At 38.3% G+C, this 18315-nt stretch overlaps 1 protein-coding gene across 7 annotated transcripts in view; it reads left to right on the plus strand.

Annotated features, from left to right (window-relative positions):
• Positions 1-17891, plus strand: part of TMPO (thymopoietin) — a 51511-nt gene extending 33620 nt beyond the window's left edge. The window contains exons 4-9 of one of the 7 annotated variants that reach the window (XM_054028625.1): positions 6369-6469; positions 10307-10426; positions 10540-10635; positions 11203-11316; positions 12610-12704; positions 15501-17891. In XM_054028625.1, the coding sequence (XP_053884600.1) occupies positions 6369-6469; positions 10307-10426; positions 10540-10635; positions 11203-11316; positions 12610-12704; positions 15501-15795 (821 nt within the window). In that variant the 3' untranslated portion in view covers positions 15796-17891. The remainder of the gene's footprint in view (positions 1-6368; positions 6470-10306; positions 10427-10539; positions 10636-11202; positions 11317-12609; positions 12705-15500) is intronic. The other 6 variants (XM_054028576.1, XM_054028582.1, XM_054028591.1 and 3 more) reach the window with 6 other exon arrangements.
• Positions 17892-18315: the final 424 nt, after the last annotated feature.

Below are 18315 nucleotides of genomic sequence, written 5' to 3' on the forward strand. Positions count from 1 at the left end.
TTCTGTCAGCATCTCAGTCGTAGTGTCACTGTCACTTCTCCAACATTACCTTCAGTTGTTTATGTAAATTCAGGACCTCTGATAGAATCCTGTTGTAAAGTGTACGTTATGTTTTTGATCAGAGTCCTCAAGCTCAGTGCAAACTTCAGTTTGCTTACATCAACTGGATACAGATATAGTGATTACATCTGAAACTCCCAGAAAAATTGTCACTAAGAAGCTATGGCATCCATCCTCCCTTCTCAGGCAAATCTGAAGTTGCTGAGGGCGGTGAAAGAATTTATGAAGTTCTTGTATTCTTGGGATGTGCATAGATCTCTTTAGTTTGCTGCTTAACCCTTGACAATATTTACATTTCAGAAGAATTTAGTTCTCACCGCTTCATTTAGTTGAATAGTTTTCTATCACCTCAACTTAAGGTTTTTTTTGAGTCAGTAATTTATGCACGGTTTTGGAATCACTACTAACCTGGGTACAATTAGAATGGAGTCTTGTGGGCTCTAGGATGGGTAAGGGGAAACTTAGTTTGCTAGAATCTTGCCTGTAATAAAATCTTTCTACAGAAAGCTTACTACCTCATAGTATTTCTTTCTGTCTTCACTGTTGACTTCACTGGGTGGTGGTTTCTTATTCTAACATTCATATAAACTCACTTTTTTTTTCTAGGAAAAATAAAGCTTCAAGCTGCTTTTTAAAAAAAAAAAAAAAAAAAAAAAAAAAAGCATAGATACTGCTTAGCTCATATGTGTTTATTAGCAATATTAGCATATGCCTTCAGTCTTGCCCACTCCCTACCTCTGCTAAACACCTACGTCAGCACAGGAAGATGGACTCCTTGCTTTACTAATGACCATCCACCTGCATTGTTAGCATACATTTCAGTAATTTGGCCTGGTAACTGTAGAAATAGGCACAACTCTTCACTAATCATTCTATCATCTTGTACAGTTGTGCACTGTTTATCAATAAGGGGGCATCCAAAGTCCCAAGTGTTTATGGAGGTCATTGGACTTTGTCCTGAACCATTTCATGATTCATGTCGTTGAGGGCAGCATTAACTACAAAAGCTTCAACACATAAGCAAACTGGTGCACTTTCTGGGTTGCGGTTATGGGGGTTTGGAGCCTAAACTCTCTAAACCGTAATCTTCCAATGGATTTTCAATGACTGGGCAAGCAGCCTGCAGGCTGGCCTAGACTGATTTTGTGTTTGACTAACAATGCCTTTCTTCAGGATTGTGACTCATAAGGTAGGGGTTCTGAGGACAAAGTTTTTGGTGGCCACTCTCGCACTTTTTCCTAAAATACTTAATTAGCTTTAGGAAAAACAAATAAATATGCACATGTACATGTCCAAATCATTGTAATTTATTTATTGATAGCTAGTAAGTCCGTTGTGAAATACGATATTAACAAAGATACAAGTATTACATTTCACAGCAGATTTAACTTGTCCCCAGGTATGGCAGGACTGAGGATGCCCTGGATGGGGGGGCAAAGGAAGGCAGCAGGAAGCCAGAGCCTGTCACCCCAGGGCTGAAGCCCAAAGCCTGAGCCCCACCGCCCCTGGGAAGGTGGGGAACTCACTGGCTGCCATCTCCTCCAGCATTGTGTCTCCTGAGGAGGGCAGGGCCCACCCCCTGCTGGCGGCCCCAGCAACCAAGATGGTGCATCTAGGACCAACAGGGAGGGGCTGCTATTTTGCCTGCTTTCCCCCCTCCCCCCAATCATAGCCCAGGAGGCTGTGGTCACAAGAAAAGACCCTGGTGGCTGCATTTGAGAAACATTGCTTTAAGGTATGCTTTCCTTCCTTTGGTTCTCTGCTCAGTCACTGCTCAAAGTCAGACACAGTGAAATCTTCCTATTGTAGTGCTGCTTAATTTCAAGACGAGTGACACTTCCTCCAGTCACTTAGTGGAGCAACAATCCTGTATGGAAGCTTTTCTGCCCATAACTCCTGCATTAGAGACCAGTTCCCTTTATACAACTAAAACTGACTTCTCAAGTGGAAGGATGCGTTTACAACCGAGAACTTTTCTTGCAGTTGGTAGGCAGAGTGCCTCTCTGTGGATGGATAGCTATTAAATAAAAAAGTTATTTTTTCATTCAGTGTGAAAAACCCTCTCCTGTTCACTGCAATAGGTTTTAGGGCTTGTCCACACTTGAAAACTAACGTGGATTAAGGTAGGGTGTACATTTATAGTGCTTTTCCTTAATAACTTCATGTGTGTACACCTTTTACTGGTCTAACCAAAGTAATGACTAACTGAAAGGTGGGTTGGAGGACAAAATGAAATCGCCTACTGGTATCTATACTCATCGTTTCTTCTTACCTAGTGTTTCTTCTAACTAAGAAATGCTCAAATGTGGAAGGAGAAATTAAAGTTGGGCTCATACACACAAAGTTTTTATAGCTCTTTGGCATTCAAAACAGCTGAGTGTAATGATGTATGGGAGCTGGAGTAAGAAGGCAACATATGATAAAAATTACTAAGGCTTTGTCTACACTGGCAAGTGAAAGACAATTTTGTCATTCAGAGGTGTTAAAACCACCCTCTTCCTGCCCCCCCCCCCCCCCTCGAAAGACCGAAGTTTTGTCAATGACAAGCACTGGTGCAAACAGCACTTTGTCAACAGGAGCGCTAGACGTCGTAGAGTACCTTTTCCAGACTTAAAGAGCTCTGTATAGCTTGGAATCCTCTCTCTCTCTCACCCACCAATGGAAGTTGGTCCAATAAAATATTCTCACCCACCTTGTCTCTCTCATAACTTGGGAACAAGGCTGCAAATAGTAAATTATTTCACTGGACAGTATGTAGCTTACATTTTTAAATAGGGAAATTAAACTAGAAGAGCAGATAAATGAACCTCTCCAACACTGTGTAACTTACTTATTTTATCAATAGATCTGGATATGGTATACAGGCCCTCAAGTGAAATCTTAAGTATCAGAGGGGTAGCTGTGTTAGTCTGAATCTGTAAAAAGCAACAGAGGGTCCTGTGGCACCTTTGAGACTAACAGAAGTATTGGGAGCATAAGCTTTCGTGGGTAAGAACCTCACTTCTTCAGATGCAAGTAATGGAAATCTCCAGAGGCAGGTATAAATCAGTGTGGAGATAACAAGGTTAGTTCAATCAGGGAGGGTGAGGTGCTCTGCTAGCAGTTGAGGTGTGAACACCAAGGGAGGAGAAACTGCTTCTGTAGTTGGATAGCCATTCACAGTCTTTGTTTAATCCTGATCTGATGGTGTCAAATTTGCAAATGAACTGGAGCTCAGTAGTTTCTCTTTGGAGTCTGGTCCTGAAGTTTTTCACTTTAAGATGGCTACCTTTACATCTGCTGTTGTGTGGCCAGGGAGGCTGAAGTGTTCTCCTACAGGTTTTTGTATATTGCCATTCCTGATATCTGACTTGTGTCCATTTATCCTCTTGCGTAGTGACTGTCCAATTTGGCCAATGTACATAGCAGAGGGGCATTGCTGGCATATGATGGCATATGTTATATATGTTATATTGGTGGACGTGCAGGTGAATGAGCCGGTGATGTTGTAGCTGATCTGGTTAGGTCCTGTAATGGTGTTGCTGGTGTAGATATGTGGGCAGAGTTGGCATCGAGGTTTGTTGCATGGGTTGGTTCCTGAGTTAGAGTTGTTATGGTGCGGTGCGTGGTTGCTGGTGAGAATATGCTTAAGGTTGGCAGGTTTTCTGTGGGCGAGTACTGGCCTGCCTCCCAAGGTCTGTGAAAGTGAGGGATCATTGTCCAGGATGGGTTGTAGATCACTGATGATGCGTTGGAGAGGTTTAAGCTGAGGACTGTAGGTGATGGCCAGTGGAGTTCTGTTGGTTTCTCTTCTGGGCTTGTCTTGTAGCAAGAGACTTCTGGGTACACGTCTGGCTCTGTTGATTTGTTTCTTTCTTTCCTTGTGTGGGTATCGTAGTTTTGAGAATGCTTGGTGAAGATCTTGTAGGTGTTGGTCTCTGTCTGAGGGGTTGGAGCAGATGCGATTGTGCTTGGCTGTAGACGATGGATCGTGTGGTGTGACCAAGGTGGAAGCTGGAGGCATGAAGGTAGGCGTAGCGGTCGGTGGGTTTTCGGTATATGGTGGTGGTAATGTGGCCATTGCTTATTTATACGGTGGTGTCTAGGAAGTGGACCTCCCGTGTAGATTGGTCCAGGCTGAGGTTGATGGTGGGGTGGAAGCTGTTGAAATCATGGTGGAATTCTTCCAGGGTCTCCTTCCCATGGGTCCAGATGAAGATGTCATCAATATAGCGTAGGTAGAGAAGGGGCATGAGTGGACGAGAGCTGAGGAAGCGTTGTTCCAGGTCAGCCATAAAAATGTTGGCATATTGTGGGGCCATGCGGGTGCCCATAGCGGTGCCACTGGTCTGGAAGTATATATTGTCACCAAATTTGAAATAATTGTGCGTGAGGATAAAGTCACAGAGCTCAGCAATAAGTTGTGCTGTGTCATCATCAGGGATACTGTTCCTGACAGCTTGTATTCCATCTGTATGTGGGATGTTTGTGTAGAGAGCCTCTTCATCCATGGTGGCTAGGATGGTGTTTTCTGGGAGGTCACCAATGCATTGTAGTTTTCTCAGGAAATCTGTGGTGTCACGGAGATAGCTGGGAGTGCTGGTGGTGTAGGGTCTGAGTAGGGAGTCCACATATCTAGACAGTCCTTCAGTGAGAGTGCCAATGCCCGAGATGATGGGGCGTCCAGGATTTCCAGGTTTGTGGATCTTAGGTAGTAGATAGAGCCCCGACCGGGGTTATTCTAAGGGTATGTTGATTTGTTCCTGTGTTAGTGTAGGGAGTGTCCTGAGTAGATGGTGCAGTTTCTTAGTGTATTCCTCAGTGAAATCTTGTAAACTTCTCCTTGTACTTTTAAATGTAACTACAAGATAATGTCATATCATAATTTGAGGCAAACATCTTTGATTTTTTTATTACTCTGTCCAACAGAGCAAAGACTTTTAAAGGACACTCTGAAAATACATCATTTCAAACAGTACTCAAAGTGTAATTACAGGCTTTATAGGATTTGTCTGGACATTTAAAGTATGTTCTTGCTAGCTGGAAGGCATGTGGTGGAATGTATTCACACCCTAAACACTGTTGAAATAATGTTCGCTCATAAGGCATGTCTTGTACAATCATTTGAAAACTCATAACTTGCTGATTACTAATGACAAAATGCATGTATAGCAACACTTATATAAACTTACAAACATCCGCTGAAATCATGACTGAAGTGTGTTTCCTAGATAAGTCTGGGAAGTGGCTAAACCAGTTTCTCAAAGACAGAGGGCAAACTGACACCCTGGCCAGGTATCAATAAAGCTGATAGGCCATCACCCATCAAGTGGCCATTCTTTGGTAAGAGAGGGGAGCAGGGACAAAAATATCCACATCTTAGCAAAGAAACATCATGAGGTCTCCTTCCTCCACTTGATCCCAAGTCTCTTGGTTATCAGTTGGAAATACTTTTCAAAAAGGGACTGAGGTGGATTAACTATGCCAATGGGAGAGCTCTCTCTAGCTGGTTTAGCGTCTTCATTAAATGTTTTAAGTGTAGACTTGCTCAAGAGGAGGAGGAGTTAGACTTTGGGAGAGGAGTCCTGACCTGAAGAGTTTAGTCAGTAATGCTGCTTGGAAGTGTATGGTGAGAAACTTTTTGCTTTGAATCTAATAAATATAGTTTAAATTGGGTACTAGAAAGCACTCTCTTTTTTTAATCATTTCTGACTTTTATGCCTCATTGCTGGTTCTCAAAATCTATCTTTTTATAGTTAATAAACTTGTTTTAGCTAATCTAGCATGTTTAAGTGGAAATGTGTAGGTAACACCATTGAAGGTGGCAAGTTGTGTGTGTATATTCCCTTAAAGGAATAATGGACTTTGTATATTTGGACTGCCCAGGAGAGCTGGGCATACAAGACATACATTTCCTGGAAAATCCAGGGCTGGGAGCATTTTGGAGTCCTCTTGTAGTAAAACCATGGCTGGTGAGAGCAAGGATCAGACTGGCAGGCTGGGGTTACACAAACCCATCTGGGAGTGACCTGCATACTGGCAAGTGGTATGTCACAATGCAAACTTGCCCATATTTGTTATATTAAGAGAATATTACAAGTTATAACTCAACCATTCTGGCAGCTAAAATGGTCTATTTTAATAAAGTGCATTATTTGGGTTAAAAGCAACAGAGTCTTTGGGTTGTTATGGTCTTGACAGTTACTTAAGATGACCCCTTTTTTTTTTTTTTTTTTTTTTTTTTTTTTTTTTTTTAATATTCTAGGTAGAATGTTTGATTTTGGCTCTTTCAGTTGCCAAAGAGTAATGGTGACTGATTTTATTCTCAGATCCCAAGGTAGAGTTCAGACTTGAGAAGAGAGAGCCACTGAAAGCCAAGACAAAGACTCCAGTAACACTCAAACAAAGAAGAGTTGTTGAACATAATCAGGTATTGTTATTTTAATGGCACTTTCTTATCAACTTGTAATTGTGAGTATACTTGCAGTAGCTGAATTTTTCCTATTGCACTTGACTAATATTCACATGGTTAATATTTTAAGTGGGCTAAACTGTTTATCACAAGTTTTCCAGGAATCATGTAGAAATTAAACACAACCCAAGTTCTAGCTAATCCTGGAGCTATTTTTTAATATTTTGCCTACTCAGTAACACTTAACTTTAGCAAAATATAGCTGCTAATCTTAGCTTTTGCTTTTTTCTATGATATTGTAGGCAGCACTGCTGTAGTTAAGGTTGCATAACACTTTCCATTATAAAACCATTTTCAGTGACTTATACATTTGCCAAATTTATTGAAATTTCCTTGTTGAATGTCTCCAAGAAACATGTTTGGAACCTTCAGCAAAACCAGCTCTGTAAAGTTCTCTCAGAACAAAGTTAGGGAAAATAATTGTTTGCTTAATTAAAATATCCTGGTATCTGCTTGAGAGGCTTTAGTGCCTCTGTGCTTTAGAGTGAGGACTTAACCTCCCCACCAATTTTATCCTAAGAGAAGAACATATTATGTGGGGGGAAAACAGTCTTCAGTTGTGGGGTCAAATACTATCAATGCATACACATATGGGCACTTACTAACTTTTGAGTGCCTCACTTTGAAATGCTAATACACTAGCTTGCTTAATGAAGGCTTTTTGTGTTTGGGTTTTAGGGTGTGTAGATTCATTTCTTAAAAAATGAGTTGATCATGTGGACTTCAGGAGTTTGATTTATCAAATACCTGTAGCTAATCAACCCTTGTGAAGTTAGCATATCAATGTGAATATCCTTTTGTCCAGATTAGTGTATTTCATCAGATGATCCAGTTTTGGCTGGTGGTAGTGTAGTGCCCTGACTAACATTTCTTTTTGCTGAAGAAAGGTAGTGGAATCCTTGTGGAGCAACTATTTGAGTAACTGGCTTTTGCAGAACTTTGCAATCACCTGTGCTATGTTGATGAGAGTGGGCTAGCAGTATGAGGGGACAGAACAGAAAAATTTCTTTTAAAATGGTGTTTCAGCCACTGATACTAGTGCACGCTGCTCTGAATCTTTCCTTTCTCTGGAATTTGTCACCAATGGCTGTTTCAGAAATGGTGAACTCTTACTAATTTTGTCTGTTTTGAAACCGACATCCAAGTACCACTTAATTTTGTCTGGGCTGGGGCATATATAGACATATGCTAATGTAACTTATTGTCACACTGTTCCAGTTCACTTTGATGGGAATCAAAATCAAGGAGTCATACTGAAACACTTCTGCTCTTTCCAGTTGAAGCAAAAATTCAAAATTGTTGACTGCACAATATTATTTTAAAGGATATTTAAACACTTAATCAGCCAAGAATCCTTTTTAAATGAATACTTCAAGTTAGATTCCTAAACAAGTTGCCTGATTTTCCTCCCTCCCCCCCACCCCCCCCAAAAATATTGATGCTCTTCCAGCAGTTCCCACTGATTTCAATGTGTCAGATGTTGGCGTGTCCAAATCTCTTGAAAAATCAGGCTTCTATCCTGGAGTGTGCATATATTTTTCAAGAGAGAGCACACCAACATCTCTGTCTTGTTGAAATCAGTAGCATCCTGTTTTAGAACCATAATGGGAAACAAAGTTAAGACAGAGTGTTGTGAAGTCATTGCTTTAATGTCCATTTTATTAAAATGTGCCCCTTGAATGGACCCACTTGGCAAAATAAACATGCCTGTACTCTGAACAAACCCCTTCTCTCCCAGGACCCCAAGAGATCAAATAGACCTTGCAGTGTCACCTGAAGTCTTTTATCTTAGCAGTTTGTCAAACCAACAGGAGAAATATATGTGAAAGAACACCCTCAGAAAACAACCTGCTTTCACAACCTCCTAGATTAAACAAATAGATGTTAATTTGACTTTCTCGCCTGATCTCTTGAGGTAGCTAGGACCTCAAACTAAGTATTTCAAATGTATATAGTCTGCCAAAATAGTACTCCACTGAGTCTGAAATCTGCACCTATATGACCCAGTGCTAATTCAGCTGGTATCTTATCCAATTCACCGGGTTGACTCAAAGAGAATAGTAAAACTCTTCATACAACTCTTTCAAAATGATGAATAATTACTGGTTTAAACCATAATAACCCTCTCTTTAGCTAGGCTGACCTGGGCCCATTAATATTCTTTAAAACCTAGTAAATGGAAATGCTAAATGCCTACAGTAGAAGCTGAAAGTACTGTGAGTGGTTAAAGCTGCAAACAATATAATCTAAAACCTGTAACAGGCAAAGATTTATGAATGACCTTCAGTAAAGTACAGTAAACTTTCAAAATTATCCTTCCTTTTTAGGAAAGGAAATAATCCAAAATTTCTGGGGGGAGAGGAGATGGGGTTAGATTTGGAAGGAAAGAATTGTTTAATTTGAGAAGAGTTTTTTCTTACAATTTAAAGAAATATTGCCAACAGTTTAGGCTCAGATTTAGCCTACTCCATGAAATTTAGGATCTAGTGGGAAGTGATGTTTTTCTCAAAATCCAATTTAAAAGTTCACCACTTAGTCTCCTAAACTTTTCAATTACTATAACTTGTCTTACCTACATAAAAGCTTGTACTCCTTCTACTGGATTTGTAGCAACCATAAACAAGCAATCTTTTTTTTTTTTTTCTTTCTCTCTCTGATGTGTTAGGAAGAGCTATCTTATAAATGATAACAACAAACTACCAAACTTCCTGAATTTATTAAAAGGAAAACATGCACATTACATTTGTTTTGTTACTCACTTCAGATTATTGCTCACTTTTTTTACTAGTGTAAACTTCTTTTCCTCAAAAATAGTTTGTTTTTAAATACAGTGGTAACTCTCTAGTTTTTTAACTGTTTAATATTGGCTATCTTATGGATTTGGGATTTTTAATTGTGTTTCAAGTTGCTAGTGTAAAACTGCAGCTTTTTATGCTGCTTCTGTAGATTTGGGGTCTTTCCTCACTCTGAGACTTAACCTGAAAAAGATGGCCCCAGTTACTTAAACCCACAATACTATTATTACTGTGGTGAATGACCTCATTCCTCCACTGGATATAAAGCCATTGGAAAACTCCTACGTTAAATCTTATTCTAATACTAGTATGACACTTGTTTTTAGTATCTAATGGACTGGTTTAGGTTTGACCAATTATGTCTCAAATCTTGGCCATAAGGAATGGGCAAAGCTTAATTTATGGATATAAAACTTGTTACAATTATGGGGGAGACTTTCAAAGGCACAAATGGTATTTAGGGAAACAATTGCTGATGAATTTCAAACTGCTGTATGTATCTTTGGAAACCTCCCTATCTTGTGTTCAGAGGAGATAAAACTGCATCTGAGTAAAGGGTTTTGGTAACACCTGTTTCCACAGATGCACAAGAGGTTTGTTTTTTATCTATGCAGAGATATCTGGGTTAAATGTAAAATGGCATATCGGCTCATCAGTGGTTATCCAGGTTCAAGCCAGAGATGAGGTTTTAGCCAGTGACGATGTAAACCATTTATACTCTACACTTACTGGAGATGGTAGCTGTCACTTTGTTCTGATTATCAGAACACATTGTCTGTTCAACTCCATATAAATAGGAATCCTCTTAAGGATAGTGTTGCGTATAATCACTTGATATCCAATATTAATGCAGGTATTCTACAAAGCAAGATATTTGGAAAGCAAGTGTGCTACACACCTACATCTGGAATATGCATGCTTCTATGGCTTTTAGTTATGGACACTTCAGTGTTGGGACATGACTTGTATATGCTTGCTAATGTATTTGATGCTTGAATAGAACTATTCTCAAGATGGAGTTACTGAGGCTATCTGGACAAGTGGATCTTCAAAAAGTGGACCTCTTCAGGCAGTTTCTAGGGAGTCTACAAGAGTATCAAGAAGAACACCAAGGAAAAGGGTGATGAGAGGCTTATTGCAATCTAGACTCATTTTACTTTTTCCTGAGATTGTCAGGGCCCTAGAGACTATTTTTTACACTCACTGTTTTTGTTTTGTTTTTTAAACAAACAGGTGGAAACTACAGCACAGTTGCCTGTAGATGATGCAGTAATGTCAGAGGGTACTCCCATAGCTGAAACTATAGTGGCTTCAAGCAACGAGACCCTAGTAAATATATCTAATAAATTATACAAGTGGTATCTTTCTGTAATGTACCTTTTAACTTACACTAGAAAGCGTTTTTACTTTAAACAAATCTAACTCTACTTGATAGCCCCCAATACTTAATGTATTTTTACTTTCTGTCAGATATGCTTCCCTCTCCATTTTATCAGTCTTATATGAGCATATGTTCTTGCACCAACCCCTGAAGCCTCCTGCTGCTGGTGTGGTCTGAGCCAGTATGATAGTTCCTGTCTTCTTAAAAGTGGAAGATTGGAGAACTTCGGTACCACAGCCTTCATGGAGGGTCCATTTTATTTAATATGTGCAACAAACCTGCCTTGAGGGTTTGTGAGCTTCTGTCACTAAACAGCTTTAAGAAAAAAATATTGAAACTATGTCGCTAATGTATTTAGAATGTTTTTTCCAATGTAGCTTCTCTTAAATCATCTATTTTTTTTTTTTTCCCCCGAGTGGTAACTTTTAGTATCCAAATGTTTAACAAAGATTTTGTCTTATTTTTGTTTTTCTTTTGTATTTTGGTTAATTGAGTCTGAACAATTTGAATCTCAGCAGGTTGTCAATAGGGTGCCTGGAAATTTCAAGCATGCAGCTCCTACACTGTCAATCAGTGAATTCTCAGACTTGCCCAGAAGAACACCAAAGAAACCATTGATGACAGCTGAAGTAAATGAATTAAAATTTAGATTATCATTATTTCTGGACAGAGTTCTTGTATTTATTCATTCCTGCAGAAGTGGGAATGAGGGTGTAGTTCTCTAACAAGTGGCATGAGGATATTCAGATCAAACTAGCATTATATCATGGCTTGACTGATGAATGTAAGGTTTAAAAGTTTGGCCAATAAAATACCTGCTTAGTTTTGAGCCATTCTGCATTTCTGGGATCATGTTTGCAGTTTTTGTGCTGCTTCTGTCATCAATGTAGCATGTTGGGGGTTTTTGTACAATTCCTTGTCAAGTTAGTTGAATAGAGAGCGAGTACATGGCTCTCGAATTTTGAAAAATTGATCAAGTCTGTGGCTTAATTTAGAGCATCAAATAGCAGGATTATTTTAACCAAAAGCCTCCAATGTAACATTACTGGAGTAGATCTGCCTCTTCTTTTAATAGCTAAAATGCCCCTGCTTCTAGAGTGTTTGACTATATTATCTCTGGAAACCCTTTTTTTTTTTTTTTTTTTATGCTAAAAATTTTAGACCTGATATAGTATGCTATTCTGCAGCATTTCTATTTTCCTAATAGAAATCAATAGGATTTATCACTTTTGCATTGCTCATTTTGAGTACAACTCATTCTTAAAAATAGATAAGAAATCTTTAATTAAAAACTAGTGGCTCTGCTTTAAGATGTGTGTCCACGTCTTCATGTAGTATGTGAAATGGGCTACCTCATTTGCTTACAGAGATGATCTGACATCATGTTGGTAACTGAGCACTGAGCTGATACCCATTAAATTTATTAAAAACAAGTGCTTTACTGTCTCAAACCCAATAAGCCTTTGCAGTCAGTGTTTTGCTATATTGCAGCACTTTCGCTTACCAGAGCAAGAGGAAACAGGTCGTCCTCATAAACATACTATTAACATTGGTCACACACAATCCAGTGATCTGCTCAACACAGCCATGATAGAGGTGATGACTAGTCCCTTTTGATCATCTGTATTGTTGTCTGATTGGTGTATAAGTACTGCATAAGTAACAACAAAGTATTCTTCATGTTGAAGGAAACTGAGGACAACGCTGAATACATCTGGACACCAAAAATCACTAGACAGCTGCCAGTAACAAAGCTTAAACCAACAATTAAAATCCAGGAAAGACTTCTTAAAATTCACTGGGTGAACCAAATTCTCTCTTTCAAATCACCTAGGGTTATGGTCACTCTAAATATCTATACTAGAGGGGAAAAAAGCTATTGAGTTTGGTAAGGTTTATAATTCTTCTATTTGTTCCCGTAGGTGGTGGAGAAAACACTAGCAGAAGAACGAAGAGTAGAAAGAGATATTCTTAAGGAAATGTTCCCATATGAAGTATCAACACCTACAGGAATTAGGTACAATTAAAGTATCTTATGTTTTTATCAATCATGATAGAAAAAGACTTTTTTCCCCTGTGTTTAATTAGGTTGTATTGCTAAGAAATCTCTAAGAATGAATCCATATTCTGTGGTTCAACCTCAGAGCACACCATAGAGCTAGATGGCATGCCTTTCTGCATATAACTGTTAAAATTAACTTATCCCATTAGATCTAAAACTGAATTTACCTGGGCTCTAGTATCACAAACATTATTGAAATGTGGTGTGATTTAGGCTTCAGATACTACAAGTGAATAAGCCTTTTATAAACAGAATTACTTCAGATAAGGGATCTTCTTTTTAAAATGACACAGATTGATTAAACCAGTTTAATTTCTTCTGAAATGAAGTCCAGTATTCCACCATGGAATTTTAAATAATAAAAATGGTAAAACTTTTGAGGCTAAAAATATCCTGTTAGCTTGTGTTCCAGGCAGAAAGATATGTACATTTTTTAAAAGTACTGCTTCAGCAGAGCACTGAATTCTGTAGCCATAATCCGCTTAATGGTCCATATAGAGACCAGACACTGGACTGACACTGGTCAGTACCAGCTGCTTCAAAGGAAAGCGCCAAAAAAAAGTATAGAAAATTATGGAATAACTTGTCCATAACTTTCCTTTGTTTTCTAATCTCAGTCAATTAGTGATTTGCCTTATGCACTGAAGCATGAAGGTATAGGCATCCTGTTTAATGTAACGAGATGTTCTTATCTGTATAGAACTTCCAGTCCTAAATCCTATTCTAAATTTTTTTTTAGCTTTTGGCCACAATATCTTGAGACAGAGTTCCCTAAATCAGTAGGTGTGGTGTTTTTTGTTGTTGTTGTTTGTTTTTTGTTTTTGTTTTTTTTGGTTTTGGTTTTTTTAATTTAAAAGGGATTTTACTCTAAAAGCATGTTGCCTTTTGAATTCCATTAAATCTCCTTTCCTTCTTGTATAATGTAGGAAGGTAAAAAGAAATGTCTGACTTGACTTCTCCATACCATTCATTATTTTGCATTCTTGTATCATATTTATTTTATAAACTAAGTAACCCCAGTCTCTTTCAAGGTTCAACATACCAAAGACTTTGTTTGCTTCCTGATTCCCATCACTTATTTATATACTCTTTCTCTCATTCTTCAGCATCCAAACGCTTTGTTTTTGATCTCCGCTTGTTCAACAGTAACTCCTAAAGGCCAGAGCCCTATTGTGGTAGTAATCTTACAAACACATAACAAAGGTGGTCTGTGCCCAGGAGCTCTTATAAATAGACAACACTGGCAACTGCACAAACTGGAAGTGTAAGATGATAATGAGATCATAGTAACAGACTTTCATTGAGCTACCTGCATTGGTGCCCATGTCTTTTCCTTAAAGAATGGTTGTACAGGAAAAGCTTTATCTGGCATATTGGGGGAATGGGGGGGTCCCGGTTAGTCAAAAATCCCAGTTAACTAAGTTATATTTATCAGTGGCAGGAGGGAGCTTAGATGTGGGAGGGGGCTCAAGGATGGGGAAGGAAGTTTTGGGGGAGGGAGGGGACATGGGAGAGGGTTCGGGGTGCCAAATCTGGCGGTGCTCCTCTCAGATGGCTGCCTGCAAGCGGCAACATGTCCTTGCAGCTCCTAGGTGGAGGCGTGGCCAGGCAGCTCTGCGCACTGCCTCTGCCCACAGAAGTTGTCCCCGCAGTTCTCGTTGGCTGCAGTTCCTGGCCAATGGGAACTGTGGAGCCAGTGCATGGAGCGGGACAGGGGCAGCACACGAAGCCCCTGTGGCCGTTCCTCCACCTAGGAGCAGCAGGGACGTGTTGCTGCTTGCGAGGAGCCAGGTAGGGAGCCTGCCGGCCCCGCACCAACTGGACTTTTAATGGAAATATCAGACATGCCAGTTTCTAGAACTTTATGGTTGGTGAAGTGCCTGATAACACAACTTTTACTGCACTTCATTGAAATGAAGTGTTGAGTATTCACTGCTGGTTTGCAGAAAGCATTGATATTGTTATTGGAATTTAAAATGTCCCAACAGAGACAATTTGACGCACATACGTTCTAATAGTTAGGAAATGATATCCGTGAATGTCTGCACCCATGTCCCTAAAATCAGGGACTTCCTCTTTATCAGTATGGAATCGTCTGCTTGCTGTGGTACCATTGTAGGGCAAGGAGAGTAGTCCTGCCCAACGCAGCTTTTCTTGTTTTTTGGACTGCTGGTTTGACTAACTCCACCTCTTTACTCTTCCTTCCCCGAGTGATGAGAGCTAAGATCTCTACCAAAGTTCTTTGCTCCTTAAGTAGAGGGGACACTAATCACAAACAAATCTTTTTGCCAACCCCTGGAGCCTCATCCAGACCACCTTGGCAAGCATTCTGTGTAATTAAAATCAATATATTTGAAAATGTAGAAAACATCCAAAGATATTTAAATAAATAATATTCTATTATTGTTTAACTGTGCTATTAAAATAGCGATTAATTGCAATTAATTTTTTTCATTGTTTGACAACCCTGCTTGATACCTAAGTCTGGCTATTTGTGTATCCTATCAATCTTTCTGCATATAGGGTTGAAAGACACTCTTCACCAGTGATGGGAAAGAGAAAGTAAAATGTGAACTGTATGCCTGAAAGCTTACCCATGGGCAGTAGAGAAATCTGTCCTTAATATCTTAAAACAGAGTATCTGATGTGCATTCTGATCCTTAACAGATCCTTAATCCGTTTAAACTAAAACTTGTATGTACTTTAGATTGCCACTTAATCATGTGACTAATTATTCTTTTTAATTAACAGTGCTAGCTGCCGCAGACCAATCAAAGGAGCTGCTGGCCGACCTATAGAGCTCAGTGACTTCAGAATGGAGGAAAGCTTTTCATCTAAATATGTTTCAAAATATGTTCCTTTAGCAGATGACAAACCAGAGAAACCAGTAACAAAAAAACGCTCCATTCCCATGTGGATAAAGATTCTGCTGTTTGTTGTTGTGTCAGTCTTCTTGTTTGTGGTTTATCAATCTATGGAAACCAACCAAGGAAATCCTTTTTCTAAATATCTTGGTGTCCCTGAGGCAAAGATCCAAGCTGATTGATCATCTCCTATGGCACACCCAACTTGATCTGTATTTTTTAATTGTAGAAAAAAAGAACTCTTCTTCCCTACTGTTGTCGCAAGGACTGCTTACAACTGTGATTGCAACTTGACAAATTGAATAATGAAGCATAAATAAACAAGACAGTATAAATGGACATCAGTAACTTTTTCTGGACTAGTAGGAGATAACTTTGTGCCATACGAGTAACATTTTTTAGATCTCTGGGACTTTTTGTAGTCTTTATTTTTTTAATGTGGACATCTTTAAATTCATTTTTGAGAAACTATATTGTTTTTGCAAACTTGGAAGCTGAGAAGGGCAAAAATGTAGTAAAATGTGAAGCTGTGTTTAAATGCTTTGACTACGTACAGAAAAGAGGTTGTACTTTTTTTCTCTACTACACAATGTGGGGGTAAGGAGGGAGGAGATATTAACCTGACAAAGGGAAATGCATCCTTGGATGCATTTTATTGTAACTGTTCAGCTGAATTTGATATATTGTAGCTTGTAGGGAAAGTCTGGCAATAAACTCTTCTGTAATACTGTAACTTTTTAGTAAATGTAACTGTACCCCTGCTGTATTCATTTCTGTAAGGTCTAAGTAACTTTAGTAACTCCACTTAAGAATAACATCATTTTTTAATTGTAGCTCTTAATTTTAGTGCTTAATACTGTTGTAGGAACCTAATAATTACAGATCTAGTTGGCAACAGATCTGTCTTTATAGAGGAACTTATTTATTAGTAATCTGTGTGAAAATAAAATTTGCATCAAATATAATTTGCTACCAAAATATTCTTTGAATCTGTTTTTTGTTTGTTGAAGGACTCAAAGTCTAAAGCACTGTGCTACACCTTAAATCTTTCACCAGCATGATTCAGACTGCAGATAAAATTACTGCAGGGCTAGGTTCTGAAAACAAAATTTGTTCAGTCTTTCCCACAGCTTAAGATGATACTCCTTGCAGATGTTCACGTAAAAATGCATTGCTTCTATAATCATCTTGGATACTCCCTATATCATGAAGTTTCATGTTTGATGTGAAGAGGGCATTGTTATGCTTTGACTTTTAATTTAGGTTAAAATTACTCATCTTGGATTCAGTTGATTATTTTCTTTTTTCAATGGAAATATGTCTAAACATTCTCAATTCCATAACTTAGTTACAGGCAACAGATTTTTCCACAACCAGTGAAGTCTGAAATAAAAATAGAATATAAAGTGAATGTATAAAATTGGTGCACTTAAGTCTGCAACATATTGCATATTCTATTCAAAATTACAATTGTAACCTTATAAAAGTGGTACTTTAAAAAAAAAAAAAAAAAAAAAGCTTAGGATATAAATTAATATAGTCGTATCTTTTTTACTGTAACTAGATACAATGTAATATTTAGTTCATAGTTGCTCTTATGGAAACTCTTACTTGCTATGTACTTGAGGCAACTATTACTTATATTTGGTAGCAAAGCAATAGTTTTTTGTCTAAAATAAATGCTTTAATTCTTTTAATTTGTTTTTAATCAAATAGTAAAACTTGTGTTTCATCCTCTAGAAAATTGTAACAGACAACATTAATTTTTTGGTGTCAAACTGTGGAAAAATAAAGATGTAATGTGTACTTCAGTGCTTATTTTCATAAGAACTGAAATGAATTAATTTTAATGTGCTGTCTTGTGGTATTGCTAGAATGTATTCTATATGAAGGGCTTTGCTTTTGCTTTTAATCTAAAATGTGTAGAAATATATAATATTCTAAAGTTCTCTGCCACTGAAGTAAAAAATTTTAAACATTCCCAAAATAAAATTTCACTGTGTAATAATCATTAACAGAGATTCCAGTTCCCTCTTTGTTTTGGGAAAATGTCTTGTTTACAGTAATTCTTAATTGAGCCTATTTTTCTCTACCTATATGTACCAAGATGGGCTTTGCTCCATTTTGCTTTTACTGAACCGAGAGGTTTAACTAACTTCACTTGCTGTGGCATAGAAAACCTATTACGGCTCGGTATAGTTTTACAAAAAGAAATATTGTGTATTGACCTGTCTCCAAACTGTTAATTTGTTGACAATTGAATTGTACTTTCAGTGAATGTTGTTTTGTTTCATTCAGCTGTGCTTGCTTTAGAGATTTATATATACCTTCTAAAGCTACAGCAGAAACAGCATAACTGTACATTTTATTGGATTAATGGCACTCATTTATGGCATTATGAATGAATCCTTTCAAGTATTAAGAATTGTTTGCCTTCTATAAATACTGAAGTATACTCACTTTCACCTACAGAAAGGAGTTGCCCTTTATCTGATAACTTTAGCATGGAACCTTTCTAAAGGTGCTGACCATGTGCACTTTCAAAGGATTGCAGGGAAGTTAAGGTCCCTGAGCACTTATGGGAAAATAAGCCATTAGCTATCAAAGGAGTAACACTTATACTGGTCAACTTCATCTTATTTCTCCAACATTCAGGAGTGGGCTATTGGCTAGATCCATAAAGGGCCTAAAGTGCTGCAATG

This window comes from Malaclemys terrapin, chromosome 1, assembly GCF_027887155.1.
Source record: "Malaclemys terrapin pileata isolate rMalTer1 chromosome 1, rMalTer1.hap1, whole genome shotgun sequence".
In the NCBI taxonomy this organism is placed as follows: domain Eukaryota; kingdom Metazoa; phylum Chordata; order Testudines; family Emydidae; genus Malaclemys; species Malaclemys terrapin.